We start from the raw sequence: 25,976 nt of genomic DNA, 5'->3' as shown, positions 1-25,976 counted from the left end.
AAAATAACAGGTCTGACGGATGTCTCGGGTTTCTTGTGGATTGGCCCTTTGGGTTCCCAGGGACCATGACAAGATATGCTTAGGATTCACTCACTGACCCAAAAGATGATCCTTCTCTTTGGCACATGTTCTTACCAAGGGTCTCTTCTGAGCTGGGCTGCCTCTACCTCTAACGCCTGTATTTCTCAACCAAGTGTATCTCAGGCCCCCAAGCACGAAGCTAGAGTTGGTTTTCTGCTACTGCTTGGAAATTATTTTGTTGAGTTTGACTTCCTAGAATTTGTATTATGAAATCAACAGGCATTTTGAATGTGCTTTTTCAAAAGGTGTCTTCCCAGCCACCATCTCCACCCCACCCCATCCCTTTCTGCTTTGAAAGTCACTGCTGTGAACCACTGCCCTGAACCCTGACAACTCACAGATCTCACAGGAAATGTTCGACTGTTCTGTCTGTTCTGTCTCTCAATCCGAGAGAAACCACATGAAAAGTTAAGCACAGTTGGTCTTCACTTTGTGCTACAGGGATCAGAGGTCTAAATGTAGGTGCGGTGATCATACGGCAACGCTGTTAGGTCAGACGGTGTCCAGGGAATCCTGGACAAGCATATATTGTTTAGATGACACACAGAAGGAACACACAAACATTTAAATGTTACGCAGAAAACCTGCATCCCCCTCCCGCAAAAAATGTCTGTGAAAACAGCCAAATTTGGGAAACACTGTTCTGGATGATTTTCTCTCTCCCCTTCTCCCCCCTCACTCTATGAGAACTTAAGAATTCCTTATTGTGAAGGATTCTAGAATTGCAAGAATGTTAATTTCTTTCTGTAGATGCAAGTATGAATGGTTAATTTCTTCTCTATTAAAGAAGTACTCATGGATCATACACTGATTTTTGCCCAATTCATCATTCTCAAGACTTTAAGGAGTGTCATCAATGCAAAATAAACCAATTTCAGGTGTTTTTTTTCACATCCATCCCCCCCTGCCATTATAAATAAAGGCACATGCTATTGTCTTTCACTGAGTATACACTGTTGGTTTGATTTTGTAAATTTCATAATTTGTATATGTTCAGTCAGTTCAGTCGCTCAGTTGTGTCCAACTCTTTGTGACCCCATGAATCCCAGCATGCCAGGCCTCCCTGTCCATCACCAACTCCTGGAGTTCACTCAGACTCAAGTCCATCAAGTCAGTGATGCCATCCAGCCATCTCATCCTCTGTCGTCCCCTTCTCCTGCCCCCAATCCCTCCCACCATCAGAGTCTTTTCCAATGAGTCAACTCTTCACATGAGGTGGCCAAAGTACTGGAGTTTCAACTTTAGCACCATTCCTTCCAAAGAAATCCCAGGGCTGATCTCCTTCAGAATGGACTGGTTGGATCTCCTTGCAGTCCAAGGGACTCTCAAGAGTCTTCTCCAACACCACAGTTCAAAAGCATCAATTCTTCAGTGCTCAGCTTTCTTCACAGTCCAAATCTCACATCCATACATGACCACTGGAAAAACCATAGCCTTGACTAGATGGACCTTTGTTGGCAAAGTAATATCTCTGCTTTTGAATATGCTATCTAGGTTGGTCATAACTTTCCTTCCAAGGAGTAAGCGTCTTTTAATTTCATGGCTGCAGTCACCATCTGTAGTGATTTTGGAGCCCAGAAAAATAAAGTCTGACACTGTTTCCACTGTTTCCCCATCTATTTCCCATGAAGTGATGGGACTGGATGCCATGATCTTCGTTTTCTGAATGTTGAGTTTTAAGCCAACTTTTTCACTCTCCTTTTTCACCTTCATCAAGAGGCTTTTTAGTTCCTCTTCACTTTCTGCCATAAGGGTGGTGTCATCTGTATATCTGAGGTTATTGATATTTCTCCCAGCAATCTTGATTCCAGCTTGTGCTTCTTCCAGCCCAGCATTTCTCATGATGTACTCTGCATTTAAGTTAAATAAGCAGGGTGACAATATACAGCCTTGACGTACTCCTTTTCCTATTTGGAACCAGTCTGTTGTTCCATGTCCAGTTCTAACTGTTGCATCCTGACCTGCATATAGGTTTCTCAAGAGGCAGATCATGTCATCTAGGTTACCTAGGTTCAATTCCTGGGCAGGGAACTAAGATCTCACTTCAAGCTACTGCTCACTGCTGCTTCTCTGAGAGCGATTCCGATGTGTTATGGTTGTACTTTGCAGAATATCTCTCAGCAACACATTTAAGTGTTGAAAAGTTAAGAAACACCAACGTAGCTGGGTAAGGAAAGGGATATCAGGTGAAGGGCCCCAGGAGAAGATAAGCTGAACAGAGGCTCTGAGTCATAAACTGGCTTCTGTTTCCTGGGAGCTTGCCAGAGGGGTGGTCCCAAACGAGTCCTTGGAAACCCCAGGCACCCCGTGGTTGGGGATTATGTACAGGTACCAGGCATCTCCCAGAAATCTGTCATGGAAATGGGCGGTTCTGCATCTTCTGCATCCACGGGTCACCTCCAGCTTCCAGGAGCAGGCCCAAGCCCACACCTCCTCCACCAGCCAAGGGTGTGGCCTGGAGAACAGAAATGTCAGCACAAGACAAATTTCAGATAAGCATGTACTCAGGCTCATTTAAGCACTCTGTCCTCAAGTTAAAAAAAAAAAGACAACAGCAGAAGCTCTCAACACGTGGACTTTTGGTGCTCCAGTCCAGACCGGTTGCCATCCAAGTCCGAACACCGCTCTCCTCCTGGGATCTCCCTTCACTGTCATCCTGGGATTCCACTGCTCTCCACCCAGAGCTGGATCTCCTGTTCCCTGTACCCCACAGATATCTGTCACAGCTAAACTGCTGTAACAAAATATCACGTTCCGACAGAAGCTTATTTTCCCTCCTAACAGTTCAGAGGCAGGCAGGTGACCTTGCCCTGTGAAGTCAGGATCAACCCGGGATGCACGCAGCACTTTTCTCACATCCCATTACCCAGAACTTAGTCTCCGGCCCCACTTAGCTGTGGGTGACACGAGGCAATGGTGTCCCTGCTGGGAAGCCCCTCGCCCAGCTAAAACTCAGGGACGTCTACACTCCAACAAAGTTAGGAGTTTAAGATTAACAGATACACTCTACTATGCATAAAAAACAACAAGGAACTACTGTATAGCAGAAGAAACTGAATGCTACATCTTAGAATAACCTAGAACAGAAAAGAATCTGAAAAAGAATACACATATGTATGTATATAAACGAATCACTTTGCCGTACACTTGAAACTCACACAATGCTGTAAATCGACTAAACTTCAATGAAAAAGTTGTTCTGAATAAATAAATGCTAAAAAAAAATTAAAGAAGGGAGAATGAATATGAAGGGAAATTACTGAATTGTATCTTTCTATTTTTCATAGTGAGAGAGACAATTCCTATGTAGTTTGATAAGTCCAGGGTCTCCAAGGAGGAGAAAGGGGTCTGGGGCTCTCGAGGAGGAGATGGGGGTCTGGAATTCTCAAGCAGGAGGAAAGGACAAACCTTTTTCCTTTAAGCCCAGAGGTGATGACTGCACAACGTAACAACTCATCCTGTTCAAGGATATGTTTTCTCTTAAAGTCTGTACCAATGATTACATGACAACAATGTATTCTGCTTGAGGACAAGTTTCTCCTTCTTGAGAAGCTTCTGACTAATCCTGTCATCTTCAAATATATATTATGGAAGTGGGTCTGGTAAGACCCTTACAACCTTAAGACTTTTTTTCGATTTACTGTAATAACCAACTGAAAAAGTATATAACTCCCTTTCTAAGACTAAGCAGTGGGGGGCACTCTCCATCCCCCTTCTGATGTCTATGTCAGAAGCTTTCTCTGTCCCTTTTTCACTTTAATAAAACTCTGCTACACAAAAGCTCTTGAGTGATCAAGCCTGGTTTCTGGTCCTGAAGCTAAAGCTTCTTTGGAGATCACGAATTTGACATCGTTCACCATAAGCTATCTTTTTCATTTTGGAGGACCACATATCCTTCTTTGGCCTTAAGAAAGAGATGGGAAGTAAACTTTTTGAAGCCTTGCTTGTCTGAAAGTGTTCTTGATTGAAATTCCCTGGTGGCTCCCATGATAAAGAATCTGCCTACAACGTAGGAGGAAAAAAGGCAAGTGAAGTCGCTCAGTCGTGTCCAACTCTGCGACCCCATGGACTGCAGCCCACCAGGCTCCTCCGTCCGTGGGATTTTCCAGGAAAGAGTTCTGGAGTGCGTTGCCATTTCCTTCTCCAGGGGATCTTCCTGACCCAGGGATCAAACCCAGGTCTCCCACATTGCAGGCAGATGCTTTACCGTCTGAGCTACCAGGGAAGCTCCAGTATGACCCGGGTTCAATCCCTGGATCGGGAAGATCCACTGGAGAAGGAAAAGGCAACTCACTCCAGTGTTCTTGCCTGGAGAATCCATGGACAGAGGAGTCTGGTGGGCTACAGTCCAGGGGGTCGCAAAGAGTCGGAGACAACGGCAGCTAACACTTTCACTCACGGTTCACCTGGACGGAGCGTCTAGTTGGAAGTCGTCTCCTTCTGGGAGTCTACAGACACTGCTTATGGTCTTTTACTTCAGTGCTGCTGTTAAGAAGTCTGAAGCCATCCTGATTCTTGATCTTTTGTGGTTAACCTGTTTGGTTTCCTTGTTTAACATTCTGGAAACTTGCAAAATCTTCCCTTTGAAATATCACGGTGATGTGTCTTGGGAGGGTCTCTTTTTGTACATTTTAGGGGCTACTTGGAGGTTTGAAGGGCCTTTGGAACTATTATTGAGCTATTTTATGGGTGCTTTCCTTCCCTCCATTTTCTTTCTGGAAAGGAACTTTCTGGAACTCCTAGCAATCGGATACTGGCTTTCCTAGACTTGTCCTCTAATTTCCGCTATATTTTCTCTCCTATTTTCTACTTTTGTTTTGAAGGACTTACTCATTTTTATCTCATTTCCCTATCAAATTTTTCATTTCTGATAATGTTTTTAACTTTCAATAGCTCTTCAATACTGCCTGAGTGTTCCTTTTTTCCTTCTAGAATTATTTTTGCTTTGTGAATGCCCAGTACTTGCTGAGTTTATTGAGAGTTCTAAAAATACTTTCACTGAATTTTTTTTCCAACTGTGATGTTTTTCCTTATTTCATAAAACTAGAATTTTTCCTTGTTCTCAGCTGTTTCCTTTTTAACTGTTTTTCTTATTCTTGTTCTCTGGATGCAGTCTTTTCTCTCGCATAGAATATTAATTCTAGTTAGGGCCTTTTAAAAAGTGGTCCTCCAATTCCAGCATTTTCTATGAGTTCCTATGTTCTGTTTCTGCTGAAACTGGAAGACCATCCAATGTTCTGCACTGAACATTTGTGACCGAGCTGTGTGTAAACACTTAAGTATGAGGCCAAAACCAGGTTGGCAGGTTTGTTGCAGGAATTGGCCTTGTCAACTGGTAAGCTCCACCACAGAGCCTTTTAAATGTCACCTTCTCAGCAAGACCTCCCCATCACCCAATTTAAAATTTCACTTGGCATTCTCTATCCCACTTGTTTTTTCTCTATGGCATTTATTACCTAACATGTCATATAATTTGGTTATTTTATTTACTGTCTGTCTTTACTGCTAACCTGCAAGCCTTACTTGTGTCTAATTATTCGCTGCCGTATCTACAGCACTTAAAGACTGAGTGCATGTGGCAGGCACTTGATAAGTATCTGTTAGGTGGTTGAATGAATGAATGAGTGAATGAATGATGAGATGTAGGTCACCCAGCTGTCAGCTCCTGCGTGTTTCTCTTTTCAGCTGTTCAGTCTCTCCAGTTTCTCAGCTGGGGGGTGGGCCTTGCCAACAGGTTCCCACTGCCAAGCAGGGAAAAGGGATTTGGCAGCCCCCAATCAGTGTGCAGACTCTCACGTAATTGTCTATTTTCTGTCTGTTCCTTGCTGAGTAATTCTGAGTGATATGCAGGAAAAGAAAGAACTATGGCCCAAAAAGCATCAAGAAGTTGGCAGAAGGGGTTGGCAGAGGAAAACAAGAGTATCCAGCCAAAAAATCCACAGCCAAGGCTCTATAACTTTGGTTTCCTTTGAAAATCAAGTGATTCAATCTCCTACACCTGTCTCACTTTAATAACTGCCTTCAGTCTGCCCCTTCCAGCCTGGCTCCTGGACTGGGACGCCCAACAGCCATTCTTCCCAATTCAGGGTTGTCCAAAGATGGTCCTGATGGAGAAACCACAGCCAGGGGGAATCAGTGTGGCCCAGCTCACACTATTTATATCCCCAGTGGGTATGACTAGGCCATCATCATGGCATTTGGTTGTAAGAGAAAGCCACACTCCCTAATTCACTGTACCGGAACAATTTTACCTGGGTCCTGGGAAATATTTTAAAGACTTGGCACTCCTGAGATATTTTAATTCAAATCTTTTTGTTACATTAATAAAGATTTTTTTTCTTATTAAGTACATTGGACATTTGAAGGGGCAGAATTTAATATTACTAATTTGTGGAAGAGAATTCTGGCCTGGTCCCTTTAAGCATAAGTGATATTTAAACATGGATCTATTTGTAGTTCCTGTCCCCAGGTGACTTGTCTGGCCAGCTGTGCAGCACTGACGAGGGGCAGCGGGCTGAAGGGGTAAAGGAGAGCCAGTGAAAGCAGAACTTTGTGTGATCCCTCTGAGACCTCACCTGGTGCAGCTGGGGTCTTATTCCTTGTGGCCCTTCCTGCTCCTTTGGGGTCTTCCTTCCCACCCGCTGGGCTGGAGCCTCTGCACCCTGCAGCTGAGCTATCTCAGGAGACAGCGGAGTAGCTGCTTCTGACTTTTCTCTCGTGTGCCTGTGAAACTTGGAATAGTCGGTGCGAAAACTACAAGTTGTCTTTAAGGTGGGATGGTGTGGATTCTGCACTGACTTTTCTGATGATTCTTCCAAGGCATCGCGGGACGATCTTGACTCCAATCTGCCCTGGGTTCTAACCCTGGTTAGACCACGGGGACCCAAGGACCCACTCTAGGAATGGAGGACCGACAACTCCAGGGAAGACCAAACTCGAGAGCTCAGCTGACCAGACTGGAGGCTGCCCTCAACACCTAGAACAAATCTCCGAGTGTGGCAAGAGTGGGTGTAACGCTGACTCTGAGCGCCCTTAGCTCACTGCCTGGAAGAGCCCAGTCACAAACACAGTCGCTGAATGACTGGAGAGCACCAGAGGGGCAGGGGAGGAAAGGATGGGTCTCAGGCTGCCTCCAGAAAGAGGAGAACGTGGATGGTCCCAGACGGATAACCCCCAGGTTAGCAGCGAGGAGCCCTGCTTCTCCTCTTCACCCAGGAAGCCTGAGGCAGGCAGCAATGTGCAACGTGGTTTCAGGCCACAGTGTTTTTTTTTTTAATAGTCTGATTCTATTCCTTTTTTATATGTATGTATACATTTTTTTTCATATTCTTTTCCGTTCTGGTTTTTTACAGGATATTGAATATAGTTCCCTGTGCTATTACACAATGGACCTTGCTATTTATCCACCCAATATATACATACAGGGTGCATCTGTTACGCCTAAGCTCCCAATCCGTCCCTCTCACCCCTTTTCTTGGTCCACTTTTGAGGCCAATTTACCCCAAACCCCTTGCATTCAGGTGCAGCCCCATGGCTGAAAACTGTTCATAACCTGAGAAATTCCCATCATCCAAATGAGGGATAGGTCAACAGATGCGAAGTGCTGCCTTACACATCTGGAGCTGGCAAGAGACAGAGCATCCCTCCTTTATAAGAATCTGTGGACTGGGGCATAAGCGTTTCTCACTAACAGGACGGTCTTTAGTAAAAGGACCCTTTTCTCCACTGATAATGTTTTGACTACAGGAGAGTGGACACTGCAGAACCTGGGGAAGGAGCTTGTGTTACTGAGGTCAGAGAAGACACACAGGTGTTCTGATTTACCATGGAGATACATAAAGAGGTGCCATGGTGTGTTTCACTGCATATATATTTTCTAATATTTTAACAAAGATGAACAATGTTTTTACCCAGTTCAAAGGTTTTCTTGGTCTATTTCCTCAGATGCCAGCAGCAGGGATAAAATGTAAATTCATTTGAAGAATCAGTGCATGTACATACAATTATCTATTTAAAACATTTTTTAAAAAGCATCCTTACATTCATAACAGCTTTTGATTGTTACTGTTGTCTCAGCCGATGGTTAAAGCACAATGACTACATCTGACTACATCTGCAGAGGCTGTGGCCCATCCCATTTTTTTAATATCAAAAAAAAGAGGGGGTACAAGTTTGGCAATGTTGGAGACTACTTCCTTGTACCAAAGAGAGGGCTGACAGTGGTCCTCCTCTGTCTTCCTACTTGTACAGATCAAAACGTAGAAAACAGCATACAGGTAGTATCTCATAATAGTTAAAACCAAGGCATGGGTTTTATCCCACGTTTCCTAGACATTTTTAAAGAGGCTATTTAGTGTCCCCATTGGTTGAAACATGTTAATGTGAGAGTCTGCAGGGTACACTGATGGAAGGAGCTTGGAAAGACCCAGCTGCACACACACAGGATGCCAAGCACTTTCTAAGGTTTGAGCGTGTTTTCATTCACGTGGGCCTCAGAGCAGCCCAGTAAGCCAACTATTACCATCGTCACTTCCATCCTACAGACGGGAAAACTAAAGCACAGAGAAGCTGAGCTGCCCAGGGACCCTCAGCTGAGCCCGGACTTGAGCCCAGCAGGCACTGGGGGCACACACTCCCACTGCTCTGCCTTTTGCTGCAAAGGGGACTGTGTTTCCTGGTTTCATGGGATGACCGACAGAGGGCCTCCCTGGGGCCTGGGCACTGAGCCACACCTTCGAGAAACAACTTGCTATTTCTCCAGCAAGGGCTGCATCTGGGCTCGGTGTTCCTCCAAGCAGGTTCCTCAGAACACCGGTTCCAGGGCATGTTGATAAATAGTACATGAAGAAAGGGGCTTTATGGTCGAAAGCGTTTGGCAAATGCTGGGTTGCACAGTGTTCTGGCCCGCAGGTCATGCACTCATTTTGAGAGTCCCAGCCCTTTATCTGATCGACTTTTAAAATGTATGCTCCTGAGGACTGCCAGTTTCTGATCTGGCATCGAAGAAGCTTGGAAGTTGCTCCTCCATCCTGTCAAAAAGTGACAAATTGAATAACTGAGAAATCGATAACTCTTCTTAGATCTGTAAGAGAAGCAAGCTGCCCTCACATTGGAGAGACTGACAGGCAAACAGAGAATCTCAACTGACATGAGAATCAGTGCTGCAGGAGGGGAGCCTGAGCCGTGCTCAACAGCTCACAGCTAAAAACTCCAGGGGGACCCAGTCATCGGGGGCCCACACTGTTGTGAGTTTTAACACCTGGAGTTCTAACCAGGTTCTCACAGTGAATGCTGGAGGGAAAAAACCCCATGCTTTACATGGGGGTAGAGAAGAGGGAATTATTTGGAAATACACCAGAGCATTCTGTTTTTCTTAACAAGATCTGTTCTCAAGAGTTAACTATCTAGCTAGGGCCTAGCAGGCTGGAGTTTTATCAGAGCCTAACTGACCCGGGGGAAGAGAAAAACCCCAACTCCAAACCCCTCTAGCCTTCCAGAAGGAAAAGGGAAATTCCCAACTCCATTGACGTCACTCTACTTGGCTTAGACAGGCCCCCACGGAGGGTGTGGGCTCGAGAAGCACACGTGACACCCACAGGCTAGCTAACAAGAGGCCTGATCACAGGAATACAAGAGGCTCCTCGCCCTCCACACATCTGACCACCAGGAGAGTAAACTGCCTGTTTAGAGCAGTTATCCTGTACGACGTCTCTGGCCATCAGGGAAAAAAATGACAAGTGGGATTTATCTGGGGGTACAGTGGTTAGGACTGAGTTTCCAATGCAAGGGGGGCAGGTCCAATCCCTGGTCAGGGAAACCAAGATCCCATACGCCAGGCAACATGGCCAAAGGGGAGGAAAACACTAGGGCTTCCCGGGTGGTCCGGGGGTTAAGAATCTGCCTTGCGGTGCCAGGGACACCAGTTTAATCCCTGGTTGAGGAAAGATCCCACGTGCCGTGGAGCAACGAAGCCCCTGGGCCACAACACCTCTTGAGAGCCTGGGCACAGCAGCAACTGAGCCATATGTCACAACTACTGCAGTCCCCATGCCTCCAGCCTGTGCTGCGCAACAAGAGAAGCCCCCACAGTGAGAAACCTCAACCAGAGCAAGCCTGCACACAGCCATGAAGACCCAGTGCGGCCAAAAATAAACAAATCAGTCTTTCCGTAACAAAGAAAAATTATAGGTATATTAAAAGGCAAACCACACAGCTGGATGAGACAGAGAGGCAATAGGCAGGGCTGTTGCAAGGATCAGACTGGGAGTTTAAAACAGCTATCCATTGGCAGACGAATAGATAAGAAAACTGTGGTACCTGTACACAATGGAATATTACTCAGCTATTAAAAAGAATGCATTTGAATCAGCTCTAATGAGGTGGATGAAACTGGAGCCTATTATACAGAGTGAAGTAAGCCAGAAAGAAAAACACCAATACAGTATATTAACGCATATATATGGAATTTAGAAAGATGGTAACAATGACCCTATATGCGAGATAGCAAAAGAGACACAGATATAAAGAACAGACTTTTGGATTTTGTGGGAGAAGGCGCGAGTGGGATGATTTGAGAGAATAACATTGAAACATGTATATTATCACATGTGAAACAGATCACCAGTCCATGTTTGATGCATGAAACAGGATGCTCGGGGCTGGTGCACTGGGATGACCCTGAGGGATGGGATGGGGAGGGAGGTGGGAGGGGGGTTCAGGATGGGGAACACATGTACACCCATGGCTGACTCATGTCAATGTATGGCAAAAACCACTACAATATTGTAAAGTAATTAGCCTCCAATTAAAATAAATAAATTAAAAAACAAACAAAACAGCTATGATGAACATGCTAAAGACTCCAATGGATAAAGTAAACTGCATGAAAGAAGAAATGGGCAACGTAAGCAGAGAGATGGAAATTCTAAAGAGAACCAAAAAAGAAGTGCTAGAGACCAAAAACACTGCGACAGAAATGAAGAATGCCTCTGACAGGCTCATTAGTTTATGAGACATGGGCTATGTATTGTTTGAGCGTGTCCCCCACAAATTCATGTTCCTCCTCCAGGGGATCTTTCGACCCAGGGATCAAACTCAAGTCTCCTGCACTGGCCCGTGAATTCTTCACCACTACCCCACCTGGAAGCCCTGATAAGCTATCTACTCTGTGGCATTTTGTTACAGCAGCCAAAACCGATTAAGACTGAGGAAAGAATCTCTAAGCGTGAGGATGTCTCAAAAGAAACCTCCAAAACTTAAAAGCAAAGAGAAAGAAAAATTACTGAAAAACCCAGAATAGAATATCCAAGAACTACATACAGGACAGCAACAAAAGTCATGCAGGATAGGAACACCAGAAGGGGAAGAAAGACAGAAAGGAACAGGAGAAACATTTAAAGCAACAATGACTAAGCATTTCTCCAGACACCAAACTACAGATCTAGGAAGCGCAGAGAAAACCAAGAAGGAAAAAAAAAAAAAAGCCAAAAAAATCCCATTACACTTAGACTGCTTAAGTGCTAAGTCACTTCAGTAGCATCTGATTCTGTGTGAGCCTGTGGCCTCTAGCCTACCAGGCTCCTCTGTCCATGGGATTCTCCAGACAAGAATACTGGAGTGGGTTGCCGCGCCCTCCTCCAGGGGATCTTCCCGACCCAGGGATGGAACCCAGGCCTCACGTCTCCTGCATTAGCAGGGGTTTCTTCATCACTAGTGTCATGTGGAAAGTCCCCACACCTAGACTAGTCATTTTCAAATTACAGAAAATAAAAGATAAACAAAGAATCTTGATGGATCTACAGGAAAAAAAAAAAATCTTACTTATAGAAGAGAAAAAATAAAAATCACATCTGACTTCTCCTCAGAAACCACGCAGGTAAGAGATGAGTAGACTGAAATAGTTACAGTGTTGAGAGAAAATCTGCACCAAGCTAGAATTCTGTACACTGGGAAATGACCCTTCAAAAGTGAGGGAGAAATAAAGACCTTCTCAGGCAAACAAAAACCCAAAGAATCTGTTGTCAGCATACCTACTTGCAAGAAATGTTAAAAGTTCTTCAGAGGGAAGAAAAACAATAAATGAGCTGTTAAGCCCTGGAAGACATGGAGGCACCTTCAAAGCATAATACTCAGTAAAAGAAGCCAACCTGACAAGGCTACACGCTGTGTGATTCCAGCTCTGCCATTCCAGAAAAGGGAAATCTATGAAGACAGTGGAAACACCAGCGGTCGCCAGGGGGTAGGAGTAGGTCGGAGGAACACGCGGAGCACAGAGGATTCTAGAAAAGTGAAACTATTGTGTGGGATACATGTCATTATACATTTATCCAAACCCCTAGAGAGCACAACACCAAGGGCGACCCCTAAAGTAAACTGCCAGCTCTGGGAGACCGATGCATCCGTGTAGGTTCAGCAGCTGGTGACGAACAGTGTATCACTTTGTAGGGCGGCGGGTGTTAATATCTCGGGAGGTTACATGCATGTGGAGGCAGGAGGTATATGAGAAATCTCTGTATCTTCCTCTCAGTTTTCTTGTGAAGCTAACACGACTCTAAAGAAAAGTCTATCAGAACAACAATTCTGCTCTTAAACCCACCGAACGTCACACACACACACACACACACACTCACACAAGCGTTCGTCTCTCTCCCTTTGCTGACATACAAGGAGACGACAATAAAGGATGGATAGCCGTGAAACAGCCTCCCGGAGGGCGCCTCCAGCTTGACGGGGTGACGGGGAAATGCGTTACATCTGGTGGCAAGGTGAGCGTGACCAGGCCCTCGGCCCAGTCTAACTCTGCAGCCCTTCCAGAGGTGCTAGAGCAGCATCTGTGTTGTGCTAGCAAACTGCACAGCCCTGGGCATCAGCACCTGCGAATGGCACCCTTAACAGAGCACTCGTTCAGACAGTCCTCTGACTGTAGAACTCTGTAGGTTGCAGCAAGTATGCCTTTACCAAAAGCAAACACACACAAAAAACTGTTTCTATTTGCTCATCACATGTCGTCACAAGGCTGTGCTGTGGGTATAAGTGGCGGCAGAGGCAGGGAGGGGGCGTAGGGAGCAGGCAGAGGAGATGGGTCACAAGACATTCATGAGGCCCAAACATTTACCCAGAAACAAACTTTTCCCGTTTTCATCCAGTTCTGCTGGCTTTCACTGAACCCATGTCACAGGATTACAGTGGTTATTGAATCAGTTAGAAAACATTTTTCCAGCTACTCATGTTTTCTCCTTCCTCCTCCATCCCTTCCTTCGTTTATTCCTTTTTCCAGTCTCTTGTTCCTCCTTTCTGTGAAAAATAACTTCAGTCCAGTTCAGTTGCTCAGTCGTGTTCGACTCTTTGTGACCCCATGGACTGCAGCACGCCAGGCCTCCCTGTCCATCACCAACTCCCGGAGTTTACCCAAACTCATGTACATTGAGTCGGTGATGCCATCCAACCATCTCATCCTCTGTCATCACCTTCTCCTCCTGCCCTCAATCTTTCCCAGCATCAGGATCTGTCCAAGTGAGTCAGCTCTTCCCATCAGGTGGCCAAAGTACTGGAGCTTCAGCTTCAGCATCAGTCCTTCCAATGAATATTCAGGACCGATTTCCTTTAGGATGGACTGGTTGGATCTCCCTGCAGTCCAAGGGACTCTCAAGAGTCTTCTCCAACACCACAGTTCAAAAGCATCCATTCTTCGGCGCTCAGCTTTCTTTAGAGTCCAACTCTCACATCCATACATGACTACTGGAAAAACCATAGTTTTGACTAGATGGGCCTCTGTTGGCAAAGTAATGTCTCTGCTTTTTAATATGCTGTCTAGGTTGGTCATAACTTTTCTTCCAAGGAGCAAGGGCTTTTAATTTCATGGCTGCAGTCACCATCTGCAGCGATCTTGGAGTCTAAAAAAATAAAGTCTATCACTGTCTCCACTGTTTTCCCCAAAAAAACTTAGGCATACTTTATAGCTTATGTAATTCACCCATTTCAGTTGTACTATTTAACAAGAGACTGTTCATGCAAGCTGCTCAGTTCCTACAGGAACTGGCCCAAGACCAGTTGTGTACTTGCTGCACTAAGTATAGATTTTCCTGGTGTAGAAGCCACAAGGATAGAATTAAAATCCTGGTTAGGCCATTTCCTAGCTGTGTGCCTGTGGCTAAGCAAAGCTCTTCAGCTTGGGTTCTTCCTATGAGAATTAAAAATAATTAACTGATTAAAATCGATTAAAAAAAAAAGAGAGAACTATCAAAGAAACCTCATTCCCTGGTTATTGGGGCTGGCTGAACCCTGCAACCAGCCACCTTCCTTTCTGACACCTCTATCAGGATATGTTGCTTGCTTTCCAGTCATCTGTCTCAGAGGGTGTGTGTTAGTCACTCAGTCATGTCTGACTCTCTGCAACCCCATGGACTGTAGCCCGCCAAGTTCCTCTGTCCATGGGATTCTCCAGGCAAGAATACTGGAGTGGGTCACCATGCCTTTCTCCAGGGGATCTTCCTGACCCAGAGATCAAACCCAGGTCTACCGTATTGCAGGCAGATTTTCCCTTGCTTCAAACATTAATGACAAGTGTGGTGTATTAATTCATCATACCTTTGAAGAATCACGATCAGATTAGACCTTGGAAAAGTTTCCCAGGACGAGGGTGGAGATGAAGGTGGGGGCGGAGGGATGACCTTGATGGCTCCTTGACCTTGGAGCCAGGGACATGTGCAGCCTCCATTTGTCTTCCCATATCACACAGAGCCAGCAGTGTTATTTAAAGGGAGCACCAGTTCCTGCCTTAGCTGGATGATTTGACATTTTTCTTAGAATGCTTATGGAGGCTGTCTGCTACTTGGTAGAGCTTGTAGGCTTCGCCGTCAGGTGTGAGTTCAGCCAGTTCTGTCACTTATTAACTACGTGGCCTTAGGCCATCCCTCGCTGAGCTCCAGTTAGAGTTGGAGATACTGACAGCACTGGGCTCCCAGGATTGGGCTGGGTCAACTTGATAATACTAATCATTAGAGGGTGCTAGCCCGCGCAAGACCCCGGTTTCAGCACCATATACGCGTCACCTCATTTGCTCCTCCCAGTGAAACCACGAGGTCGCCACATCCATGAGCTCCATTTTATACATGAGCGGATGAAATCCAAAGAAAGCCCCCAGGTCACTTGTCCAAGGTCATAGAGCAAGAGGTGGAGCCGAGATCCGGGCCAGCTTGGGCACTCTGGCTCTGTCCCTCATGTGTAGTCACCTCACCAGACGACTTTTCCGAGCTACATTATTTTCTCCTCTAAAAGGAAATGACATATGCAAAATGCCTGGCACTTAGCAAAAGGGCAGTAAACAGTAATGACGAAATAACAACACTTCAGTTTCCCTGGGCCTCACCAGCTTACAGAGTTCACATAAATAGTGGTAACAGAAATTTCACTCGATTATACCTCTGCCTGAAGAACACGAGCCCCAGAGTCTCCCAAAGTGACTTCTGGGGTGTCTCCTGTCCTTCTACCTTGCCCCTCCCTGCAGGTCCTGCCCTCAGGTCCCTTGAGGGTGGAGCCTCATTCTGCTTGAGTGACCTCTGTGTCCCCCACTGGGGTCAAACCTCTGGTCCCTAAGCAGAAATGGGCCATGAAAGTCAATGCTGTCAACCTGGAGACCAGCAGCTGCTGGGCTCTTCATCAACTGTGTCCCATTACATTCAACACACACTTCTGAAACTTTGGAAATGGTGCTAAAAGACACATAAATATGAAGTAAGATTCAAGAAGTCAGATGCCTACTAATGTCCTACACCAGGTCAGCCTTTCTGACCATATCCATTAAAAACAGTGAGGAATATAAGAGAAAGTGGTGGTGATGAGTGCGCAGCTTTGGAAAATGCCCAGATGATGCTTGATAGTACCTACTTTCAGTGATCTCTTTATATCTGAGTCTTGCCAAGGAAATTATCCCAGCATTTTCTTTCCATCTAGTCAAGGAAAGCATTTAAACTTCACCTGGGCATTGCAGCAGTGGACTCTGCCAGCTACCCCATTACCAAGGGTTTTATCCATGGCCACTCGAGGATTTGGGTACGTAGTTATTACAGACCAAAATGTCCTAATTTAATATGAGGCGATTCATTCCTCAGAGAAAGTCACTATCAATTCAGAAAAACAACCCTACTCCTCTTCCAATCCAGGGGATATAAGACCCAAGAAAAATGACACATTAGGGTACCCAGGTGACCCTGGGGAGAGAATCAGACAGGAGATTTCTAGGAAAATAAAAGTCTATGTAAACTCTAATTTTTTGAAAACCGCAACTGAGGAATTCATAGTTATTTTTTGATAGCCTGAGACTTACTAAAATTACAGGCAAAAACAAGATACTTGCTTTCAGGGGAAAGGACTGAAAAGCACTCAGAAGTTGGAAGCAAGCCTGTGCAAGGAGACAGTGGTTATCTGCTACCTACAAAAGGAATGCTCCAGACTCACAAAACTGGTTTAACCAAACTTTGTCCTACAAGTGTCTCCAGTTTAAAAACGATTATTTATGATCTGTTCCAATATTGTTTCCAGTTTTTATAGGGAACCTGAATATTTTTTTTTTAATTAGAAGAAAACAAAAAGGTAGGAGATTTTCAGGAAAAAAAGTATATTCTGACATAGTAGTAAAATCTGTCATTATTAACAGAAAATATTGATGAAAACTCAGATTTTCTGTTTAAAAGTGCATATAATGCTGTTTTCTAAGTCTTTCAGAATTTAATTTTACATTAACTCATTGAGGATTCACAGCCTTGTGTCATCTGTTGTACAACAGGGTAAATGACCAGCACTCAGGATAAGTGTGGGGCTTTCCAGGTGGCACTAATGGTAAAGAATACGCCTGCCAATGCAGGAGACACAAGAAACGCAGATTTGATTCCTGGGTTGGGAAGATCCCCTGGAAGAGGAAACCGCTCCAACATTCTTGCCTGGGAAATTCCATAGACAGAGGAGTCTGGCAGGCTATAGTCCGTGGGGTTGCAAAGGGTCAGACATGACTGGGCGTCTGGGCAGGCAAGCTTCCCAGGTGGCTCAGTGGTAAAGAATCCACATGTCAACGCAGGAGCCGCCAGAGACTTTGGTTCCATCACTGGTCAGGAAGATTCCCTGGAGGAGGGCATGGCAACCCACTCTAATATTCTTGCCTGGGAAATTCCATGGACAGAGGAGCCTGGAGGGCTATAGTCCATGGGGTCACAAAGAGTCAGACACAATAGAGCAACTCAGCACGAACGCAGGATAAGCCTAAAGAAACCCTGAACATGACAGGAGATTGGAAGGTCAATGGCAGTGCGAGGTGAGGATTGCAGGCTTAGTGTCTGAGTCCAGCCCACACCTCCTGAACCCTCTCCCCTCATCAACACTCCCCCAAGCAGAAATCATCCTGGGAAAGACAGGTCCAAGCCTCAGGGGGGACTCTGCTCTTTTGGTCAAACTCTTGTGAAGCCAGAGATCAAATTGCCAACATCCACTGGATCATCGAAAAAGCACGAAAGTTCCAGAAAAACATCTACTTCTGCTTTATTGACTGTGCCAAAGCCTTTGCCTGTGTGGTTCACAGCAAATTATGGAAAATTCTTAAAGGGATGGGAATACCAGACCACCTGACCTGCCTTCTGAGAAATCTATATACAGGTCAAGAAGCAACAGTTAGAACTGGACATGGAACAATAGACTGTTTCCAAATTGGGAAAGGAGTACATCCAGACTGTATACTGTCACCCTGCTTATTTAACTTATATGCAGAGTACATCATGCAAAATGCTGGGCTGGATGCAGCACAAGCTGGAATCAAGATTGCAGGGAGAAATATCAATAATCTCAGATATGCAGATGACACCACCCTTATGGCAGAAAACGAAAAGGAACTGAAGAGCCTCTTGATGAAAATGAAAGAGGAGAGTGAAAAAGTTGGCTTAAAACTCAGCATTCAGAAAACGAAGATCATGGCATCTGGCCCCATCACTTCATGGGAAATAGATGGGGAAATAGTGGAAACAGTGTCAGACTTTATTTTTGGGGGGCTCCAATATCACTGCAGATGGTGACTGTAGCCATGAAATTAAAAGACACTTACTCCTTGGAAGGAAAGTTATGACCAACTTAGACAGCATATTGAAAAGCAGAGATATTACTTTGCCAACAAAGGTCCATCTAGTCAAGGCTATGGTTTTTCCAGTGGTCATATATGGATGTGAGAGTTGGACTGTGAAGAAGGCTGAGCACTGAAGAATTGATGCTTTTGAACTGTGGTGTTGGAGAAGACTCTTGAGAGTCCCCTGGACTGCAAGGAGATCCAACCAGTCCATTCTGAAGGAGATCAGCCCTGGGATTTCTTTGGAAGGAATAATGCTAAAGCTGAAACTCTAGTACTTTGGCCACCTCATGCGAAGAGTTGACCCATTGGAAAAGACTCTGATGCTGGGAGGGATTGGGGGCAGGAGGAGAAGGGGACAACAGAAGATGAGATGGCTGGATGGCATCACTGACTTGATGGACATGAGTCTGAGTGAACTCCAGGAGTTGGTGATGGACAGGGAGGCCTGGCGTGCTGCGATTCATGGGGTCGCAAAGAGTCGGACACGACTGAGCGACTGATCTGAACTGAGAAGTCAAGTTAAACTAATGGAGGAGGACAGGGGAGCCCTTGAGAAACTGGGTGCTTCAGACCCAAGAGATACAGAGCTGTACAGTGGGTTCTCAAAGCCCATTCTATAGATTAGCAGCATCAGAATCACCCAGGCACTTGTTTTAAATGTAAACTGTCAAGGCCCGAACAAGATCTACAAGATCAGAACTCTGGAACTGGGGCCCAGGGTTCTGTTTTTAAAAGTCTTTAACAGAATTTCCCTGGCAGTCCAGTGCTTAAAACCCCACCTTCAAACATAAGAGGTGTAGGTTTGATCCCTGGTCAGCGAACTAAGGTCCCATGTGCTTCAGAGTGTGGCCGGTTTTTTTAACTCTTAAAAAGTTGAAAAAAGAAAAGCTTTTCAGATGACTCGATGATAGCTACAGCTTGACAACAACTGGTTTAATGATTTACTAAGTTGAAGAAATTACTATGGAGAAGGAAATGGCAACCCACTCCAGTATTCTTGCCTGGAGAATCCCATGGATAGAGGAGCCTGATAGGCTACAGTCCACGGGGTCACAAAGTGTTGGACACGACTAAGCGACTGAGCGAGCAAGCAATGTTGAAGGTATTAAGACCCACTCAATCCTCCTTAAATGGATTGAGAACAAGGAATATATAATAATTCATGTCATCTTTATATGAGTAAAGGGTGTATTTGTTTCCTTTTACTGCTTTAACAAATGATCATAAACGTAATGGCTTTAAAACAATACACATTTATTATCTTAAAGTTTGGGGTAAGAAGTCTAAAATCAGTCTGACTAGGGTACAGTTAGGATGTCAGCAGGGATGGTTCCGTCTATAGGCTCCGAAGGGAGAATCTGGTTCTGAAACCAAGCAGGAACCATATGGGGCTCCAGGGCACAAAAGTCTATGTCCCCCATTTCTTGTTTGCAGGAAACAGGTTTCATTCAGCCTCCATGATCTTCGTGCGGGCTCAGTCACTAAGTGGTGTGACATTTCCCAGGCAAGAATACTAAAGTGGGTTGCCATTTCCTCCTCTAAGGGATCTTCCCTACCTAGGGATCAAACCCCAGTCTCCTACATTGGCAGGCAGATTCTTTACCACTGAACCACCAGGGAAGCCCTTCCAAGACCTTACCTGAGTTCTAAAGGGCAAGTTCAAACAGTAGCTAATCAGGAAAGGGAGGGGATGAAGAGAGAGCGAGGAACAGACAGGAAACAATAGTGCAGCCTCAGGGCAGGGTCCTGGTTCCCCCTCAAGGGACAGGCACAAATCTGAGCTCCTCTGCAGATCTAAAACCCCCACCAAATGGGAGATGCCAACCCACTCCAGTACTCTTGCCTGGGAAATCCCATGGACGGAGGAGCCTGGTGGGCTGCAGTCCATGGGGTTGCTAGGGGTCGGACACGACTGAGTGACTTCACTTTCACTTTTCACTTTCATGCATTGGAGAAGGAAATGGTAACCCACTCCACTGTTCTTGCCTAGAGAATCCCAGGGATGGTGGAACCTGGTGGGCTGCTGTCTATGGGGTCGCACAGAGTCAGACATGACTGAAGTGACTTAGTAGCAGCAGCAGATAAAGCATTTTTCATTCCAGGAAGATCCCAGTTCAATAACCTCCAGACTCATAGACCAAGAGAGCATCTGATGCCAGATGATCTCTGGACTGAAGGAATGCAGGCCAGCACCTTATCCTTATCAGAAACCCTGCCCTTGATTATAAGACTTGGTTGATAAAGATCCACCTGCAATGGAGGAAACCCTGGTTCAATTCCTGGGTCAGGAAGATCCTCTGGGTTGCCATGCCCTCCTCCAGGTGCTAATTCCTCCAAAATGCTACCCTCTGAAGACAGGGATGAGAGCATCCCCACATTGCCTCCTCTTACTGTATTGCCTCCCTCTTATAAGGGTCTTGGATCACAATGGACCTCAGGATAATCTTTCCCGATCCACAGCCTTACCTTAACCACACCTGCAAAATCCCTTTTGCCATGAAAGGTAACATTCATAAGTTTTGGGGACCAGGATGTGGATGTTGGTGGGAAGGCATTCTTTTGTTGACCATAGGGAGAAAGATGAGAATATGCATTTTCATTTGCTTGTACTCACATTTGCTTGTATTTCCCTTGGAGAAGGGAATGGCAACCTAATCCAGTATTCTTGCCTAGAGAATTCCATGGACAGAGGAGCCTGGTGGGCTACAGTCCATGGGGTCACAAAGAGTTGGATATGACTTTGCCTGTGTGTACTGAACTGTAACTTCCTCCAATTTTAAAGAAAAACTAGAGAAACATGACAACGAGTGAAACAAAATTGGGCACAGCAGTCATTGTTTTTATACAGTAGAACAGTTTTTAAAACAAGTTTAACCATGGAGTACTTTTTGAAAATAATATATTGATAAAATATTTTAAATGTATTAATACAGCCTTAAAATACAGCAGAGAAATGGTTTCACATATTGCCAGTAGAAATGACCAAATTTTTATTAACCTAGTACGCAGTAAATGGAGAAGGCAATGGCACCCCACTCCAGTACTCTTGCCTGGAAAATCCCATGGATGGAGGAGCCTGGTAGGCTGCAGTCCATGGGGTCGCTAAGAGTCGGACACGACTGAGCAACTTCACTCACTGTACTCACATAAATAAACCCAATGTGCATTTCAGCACTATTTATAACAGCTAGGACTCAGAAGCAACCTAGATGTCTGTCGACAGACAGATGGATAAAGAAGTTGTGGTGCATATATACAATGGAATATTACTCAGCCACAAAAAGGAACAAATTTGAGTCAGTTCCAGAGAGGTGGATGAACCTAGAGCCTGTTAAACAGAGTGAAGTCAGAAAGAGAAAAACAAATCCATATATAAACACATACATACGCAGTCTAGAAAAATGGTACTGATGAGCCTATTTGCAGGGAGGAACAGAGATTCTGCCATAGAGAGTGGACTTGTGGATACAATGGGGGAAGGAGCAGGGAGGACGAATTGAGAGCGCTGAAACATACATATTATCAAATGTAAACCAGAAAGCCAGTAGGAAGCTGCTGTGTAACACAGGGAGCTCAACCCAGTGCTCTGTGACAACCTACAGGGGTGGGAGGAAGCTTCAAGAGGGAGAGGACATATGTACACTCATGGCTGACTTGCACTGTTGTATGGCAGAAACCTGGGGCTTCCCTGGTGGCTCAGCAGTAAAGAATCCGCCTGCAAAGCAGGAGACGTGGACAGAGGAGCCTGGTGACCCACAGTCCGTAGGGGTGCAGAGTCGGACATGACGGAAGTGACTTAGCACGCATGCATGGCAGAAACCAACACAACATTGTAAAGCAATTATCCTCCAATTAAAAATAAATTCAAAAAAGAATTTTAAAAGAAGATTCCAGATCTAAAATTCATTAAGGAACTTTTCAAATCAAAGAGGTCATTTTAGCTTAAGGAACGGAGCTGAGCTACAGCTGAAGTTTCCTATTTACCTTCCATACTATCCGTGCCAGAAAATACGCAGAAAAGTTATCTGCTTATATCATGCAAAGTAAGAACAGCATGGACCTTGAAAAAAACAGAATAAAATTCTTTGGGAATTCCAGCAAAAAGGTCAAATAACTTATAAGGGAGAAATATCAGGCTGGCTTTAAAGTTCACAACAATATATATGTATCATTAGAAAGCAGTGGAGGGATAAATTCACAACCCTCCAGGAAATAGAAGTGTGAGCAAAACGTTATACCCAGACAGACTGTTGAACTAGAAAGGCAATGAAGTGAAAGTTGCTCATTAGCGTCTGACTCTTTGTGACCCCATGGACTATACAGTCCATGGAATTCTCCAGGCCTGAATACTGGAGTGGGTAGCCTTTCCCTTCTCCAGGGGATCTTCCCAACCCAGGGATCGAACCCAGGTCTCCCGCATTGCAGGTGGATTCTTTACCAGCTGAGCCACCAGGGAAGCCCAGAAAGGCAATAGTGGGTACTTTTGACCATACAAGAATTACAAAAATGTATTTCCTATATATGCACCTTGAAGAAACTGTTAAAAGATAAACCTCAGTTGCACACAAGCTGAACAGAGACACTGTAACAGGAGAGAAGTGAGCCTAAAATTGGTTTAACTTGAAAACTAAGGGAGAAACATCTCTTGGAATCACATTTCTGGTCTATAACATGAATCAATGACAAAGAAACAATAAAACTAATCAAAGTTGGGAGAACTAGATGGTTGTGTAAGAATATTGGTTATTTCATCTTTTATGATCAGAACTCTAAAAGTCTTATTTATATTCTGATAATTCAAACAGTTGGGACTGAGTATAGTTTAAGGTGTAAAGTAAGCATTAGAAGAAATAATACTTACACCAGTACCTACTGAGCTGGTGCTGGAGAGAAGGAATTGGAGCTATTAAATCATCATTGTCCCTAGTGTTTCCAAAATAAAATATTAAGCATTAAAAATAAAACACTAATATGTCCCAAAACAGGATAGAAAGCTTCCAAGGCATAGTCAGCTACCCAACCCACATAAAACAAAAATGTATACAAAACTTTAGAGAAAAAATAAAGCAGTAAGAGAAAGCATAATGTGATCCTAGAATCACATATTTTTAATATAAATGGCATACACTTATTGAAAGAGAAGAATCTCAGTTTCTATTACAAAGCAAAAGCCAAGCAGGGCTGAATATACATGATAAATCTAAATCAGATTAAAAGTAAAACGACTGTAACACCATACTGGCTCACATATATGCGAAAGTTTACACTCTCAATACAGACGAGGATAAATCAGGGCAAAAAGCATTGACTGTGCTAGAGTTGTTGAAGGTGAGTTGTGCCCACCAAGAAGCAATATGCAAGTCTTAATCCTCTCCCTGAGAATGTGATCTTACTTGGAAATGGGGTCTTGCGGATGTAATCAAGTTAAGATGAGGTCCTCCTGTTAGGATGGGCTCTGACCCAGTGACTTTGGTGTTCTTCTATGAGAGACACTTGGACAAAAGACACACACAGAGGGAGACGGACGTGTGAAGCTGGAGAACAGTCTGATGCTATTCTGTCAATGAGCCAAGGAACACCCGCGACTAACAGCAGCTGCCCGAAATTAGGAAGAAGCAGGGAAGAGCCTCCCTAGAGTCTTCAGAGAGAACACGGCCTTGTGGACACCTTAATTTTGGATTTCTAGCCTCCTATACTGAAAGACAAATTAATTTTGTTCCTTAAAAAAAGAAAAAAAAAAGAGTTCTCCTGCTGATCTTTCAGTCCAAATTTCCAACATAGGAAGAGGGGCTGAGTTCCCATCTCCTTTTCACTTAATCTTTTAAAGTAGGGCGGATTCATGTTGATGTATGGCAAAACCAATACAATATTGTAAAGTAATCAGCCTCTAATTAAAATAAATAAATTTTAAAAAATAAAAAAAATAAAGTAGAGAATATATCATGTCCACTAAATTGCATCCTGTTTTCCTAAAAAGGAGTCAACCAGAGAGCTCCTTGCTCTGAACGTGTAAGAACGTGTAAGAGTATGAACACTCTCATACTAATCTGATAACTCATCATTAAGCTGCGACAGTAGAGCGGGACAACAAAGACTTTTAGAACATGGTCAGGACGTGCCAGGAAATTATTTGCATGCGGTTAAAGGAGCATTTGCAGACAAACATTATGTGTAACATTGGAGCTGTTTCTCCTTCAGTATGCACAATAGGAACCTTTCTGCCCCAACAGCCCAACTCACTGCTAACCTCCAGTGGGGACTCCCAGGCAGAGATGTTCCCAAGGATCACTTTGCACATGTTCTGTATCCCCTCAATGATCTATCACATACCACTCTTCTATTTTATCTGTTCATCGCCTCCCCACAAACCAAGACATGGTCCCAGCTTTCAAGTTGTAGCCAAATGCAGACCACTAACACGTTAATACCTAAAATGCAGTAACTGCCTCAGTGAAGTGAAGTGAAGTGAAAGTCACTCAGTTGTGTCTGACTCTTTGCGGCCCCATGGACTGTACAGTCCGTGGAATTCTCCAGGCCAGAATACTGGAGTGGGTAGCCTTTCTCTTCTCCAGGGGATCTTCCTCACCCAGGGATCAAACCCAGGTCTCCTGCATTGCAAGTGGATTCTTTACCAGTTGAGCCACAAGGGAAGCCCAAGAATACTGGAGTGGGTAGCCTATCCCTTCTCTAGCAGATCTTCTTGACCCAGGAATCAAACTAGGGTCTCCTGCATTGCAGGTGAATTCTTTACCAACTGAGCTATCAGGGAAGCTCAACTGTCATAAGAAAGGCATAAATAAAGAACTAAGAAAAGATACATGCAGATGGAATTACTTCTTCCTGGAAGAGGCATGGAAAAGAAAAGAGATACATTATTTACTTGGGACTCTACAGGATATGGGGGCTTCTGATTCAGGAGATGCAAGAGATCCGGGTTCAATCCCTGGGTCAGGAAGATCCCCGGGTGTAAGAAAAGGCAACCCACTGCAGTATTCTTGCTGCAAAGTTCCATGGACATAGGAGCCTGGTGGGCTACAGTCCATGGGGTTGCAGAGTCAGACATGACTAAGCATGATGACCTCCACTACAGGATATGCTGGAGCTTGCAAAGTAGATAGGAAATGGTAACCCAATCCAAGCCAGCAGGGAGTATGAGCAAGAACACAGTGTGGATGGTAGTTCTACTTGTCAAGGCAGAAAAGTTGAGGCTAGGTTATGAAGGATCTTGCTGGCAGAGGACTGTGGAGGTTCTTCAATAGGCACTGGGAGTCTTCTTGAAGGCTTTGTTCCCAGGTCAGATTTGAGTTAGGAATATAATTCTAATGGAACTGAGGAGGTCTTTATGGGTTCAGGAGTCTTAACTGGCAATCTGGGAACCTTCTAGGGAGGGGCTGTAATATACAGTGCACATTCCATCTCACATTATGGCCGCCTGGTCTCTCACCTCCTCCTACCTGTGCTCAACCCTGGAAAGTCCCAGTTTTTAAAAGCTGAAATATAATTGACATACAACGTTATATTCATTTTAGGTATACAACATCATGATTTGATATTTGCATATATTGCAAACTGATCACCACAGTGAGTAATTAACATCCATCACCACTTAGTTACAAATTTTCTTCCCTGTGATGAAAACTTTTAGTATCTATTCTCTTAGCAACTTTCAAACACACAATATGGTACTATTAACTATAGACGCCATGCACTGCATTATAGTCTCATGACCTATTTTGTAACTGGAAGTTTATAACTCTGGATTTCCCTCACCCATTTCACACTCCCCTTA

General features: G+C 44.5%; 1 protein-coding gene across 2 annotated transcripts in view; it reads right to left on the bottom strand.

The window, feature by feature from the left end:
- Window positions 1-234: 234 nt before the first annotated feature.
- RHOBTB3 (Rho related BTB domain containing 3) overlaps window positions 235-25,976 on the bottom strand; it is an 86,877-nt gene continuing 61,135 nt past the window's right edge. Inside the window, exon 11 of one of the 2 annotated variants that reach the window (XM_086413194.1) lies at window positions 235-2,536. In XM_086413194.1, coding sequence (XP_086269320.1) covers window positions 2,435-2,536 — 102 coding nt within the window. In that variant the 3' untranslated portion in view covers window positions 235-2,434. The remainder of the gene's footprint in view (window positions 2,537-25,976) is intronic. The other variant, XM_086413193.1, reaches the window with a different exon arrangement.

The sequence above is a fragment of the Bos grunniens genome, chromosome 7, assembly GCF_055505025.1.
Source record: "Bos grunniens cultivar Pamir isolate PY7600 chromosome 7, Bosgru_T2T1.0, whole genome shotgun sequence".
Taxonomy (NCBI): domain Eukaryota; kingdom Metazoa; phylum Chordata; class Mammalia; order Artiodactyla; family Bovidae; genus Bos; species Bos grunniens.
The sequence above is the reverse complement of the archived record's forward strand: the minus strand, read 5'-3'. Positions and strand labels throughout refer to the sequence as shown.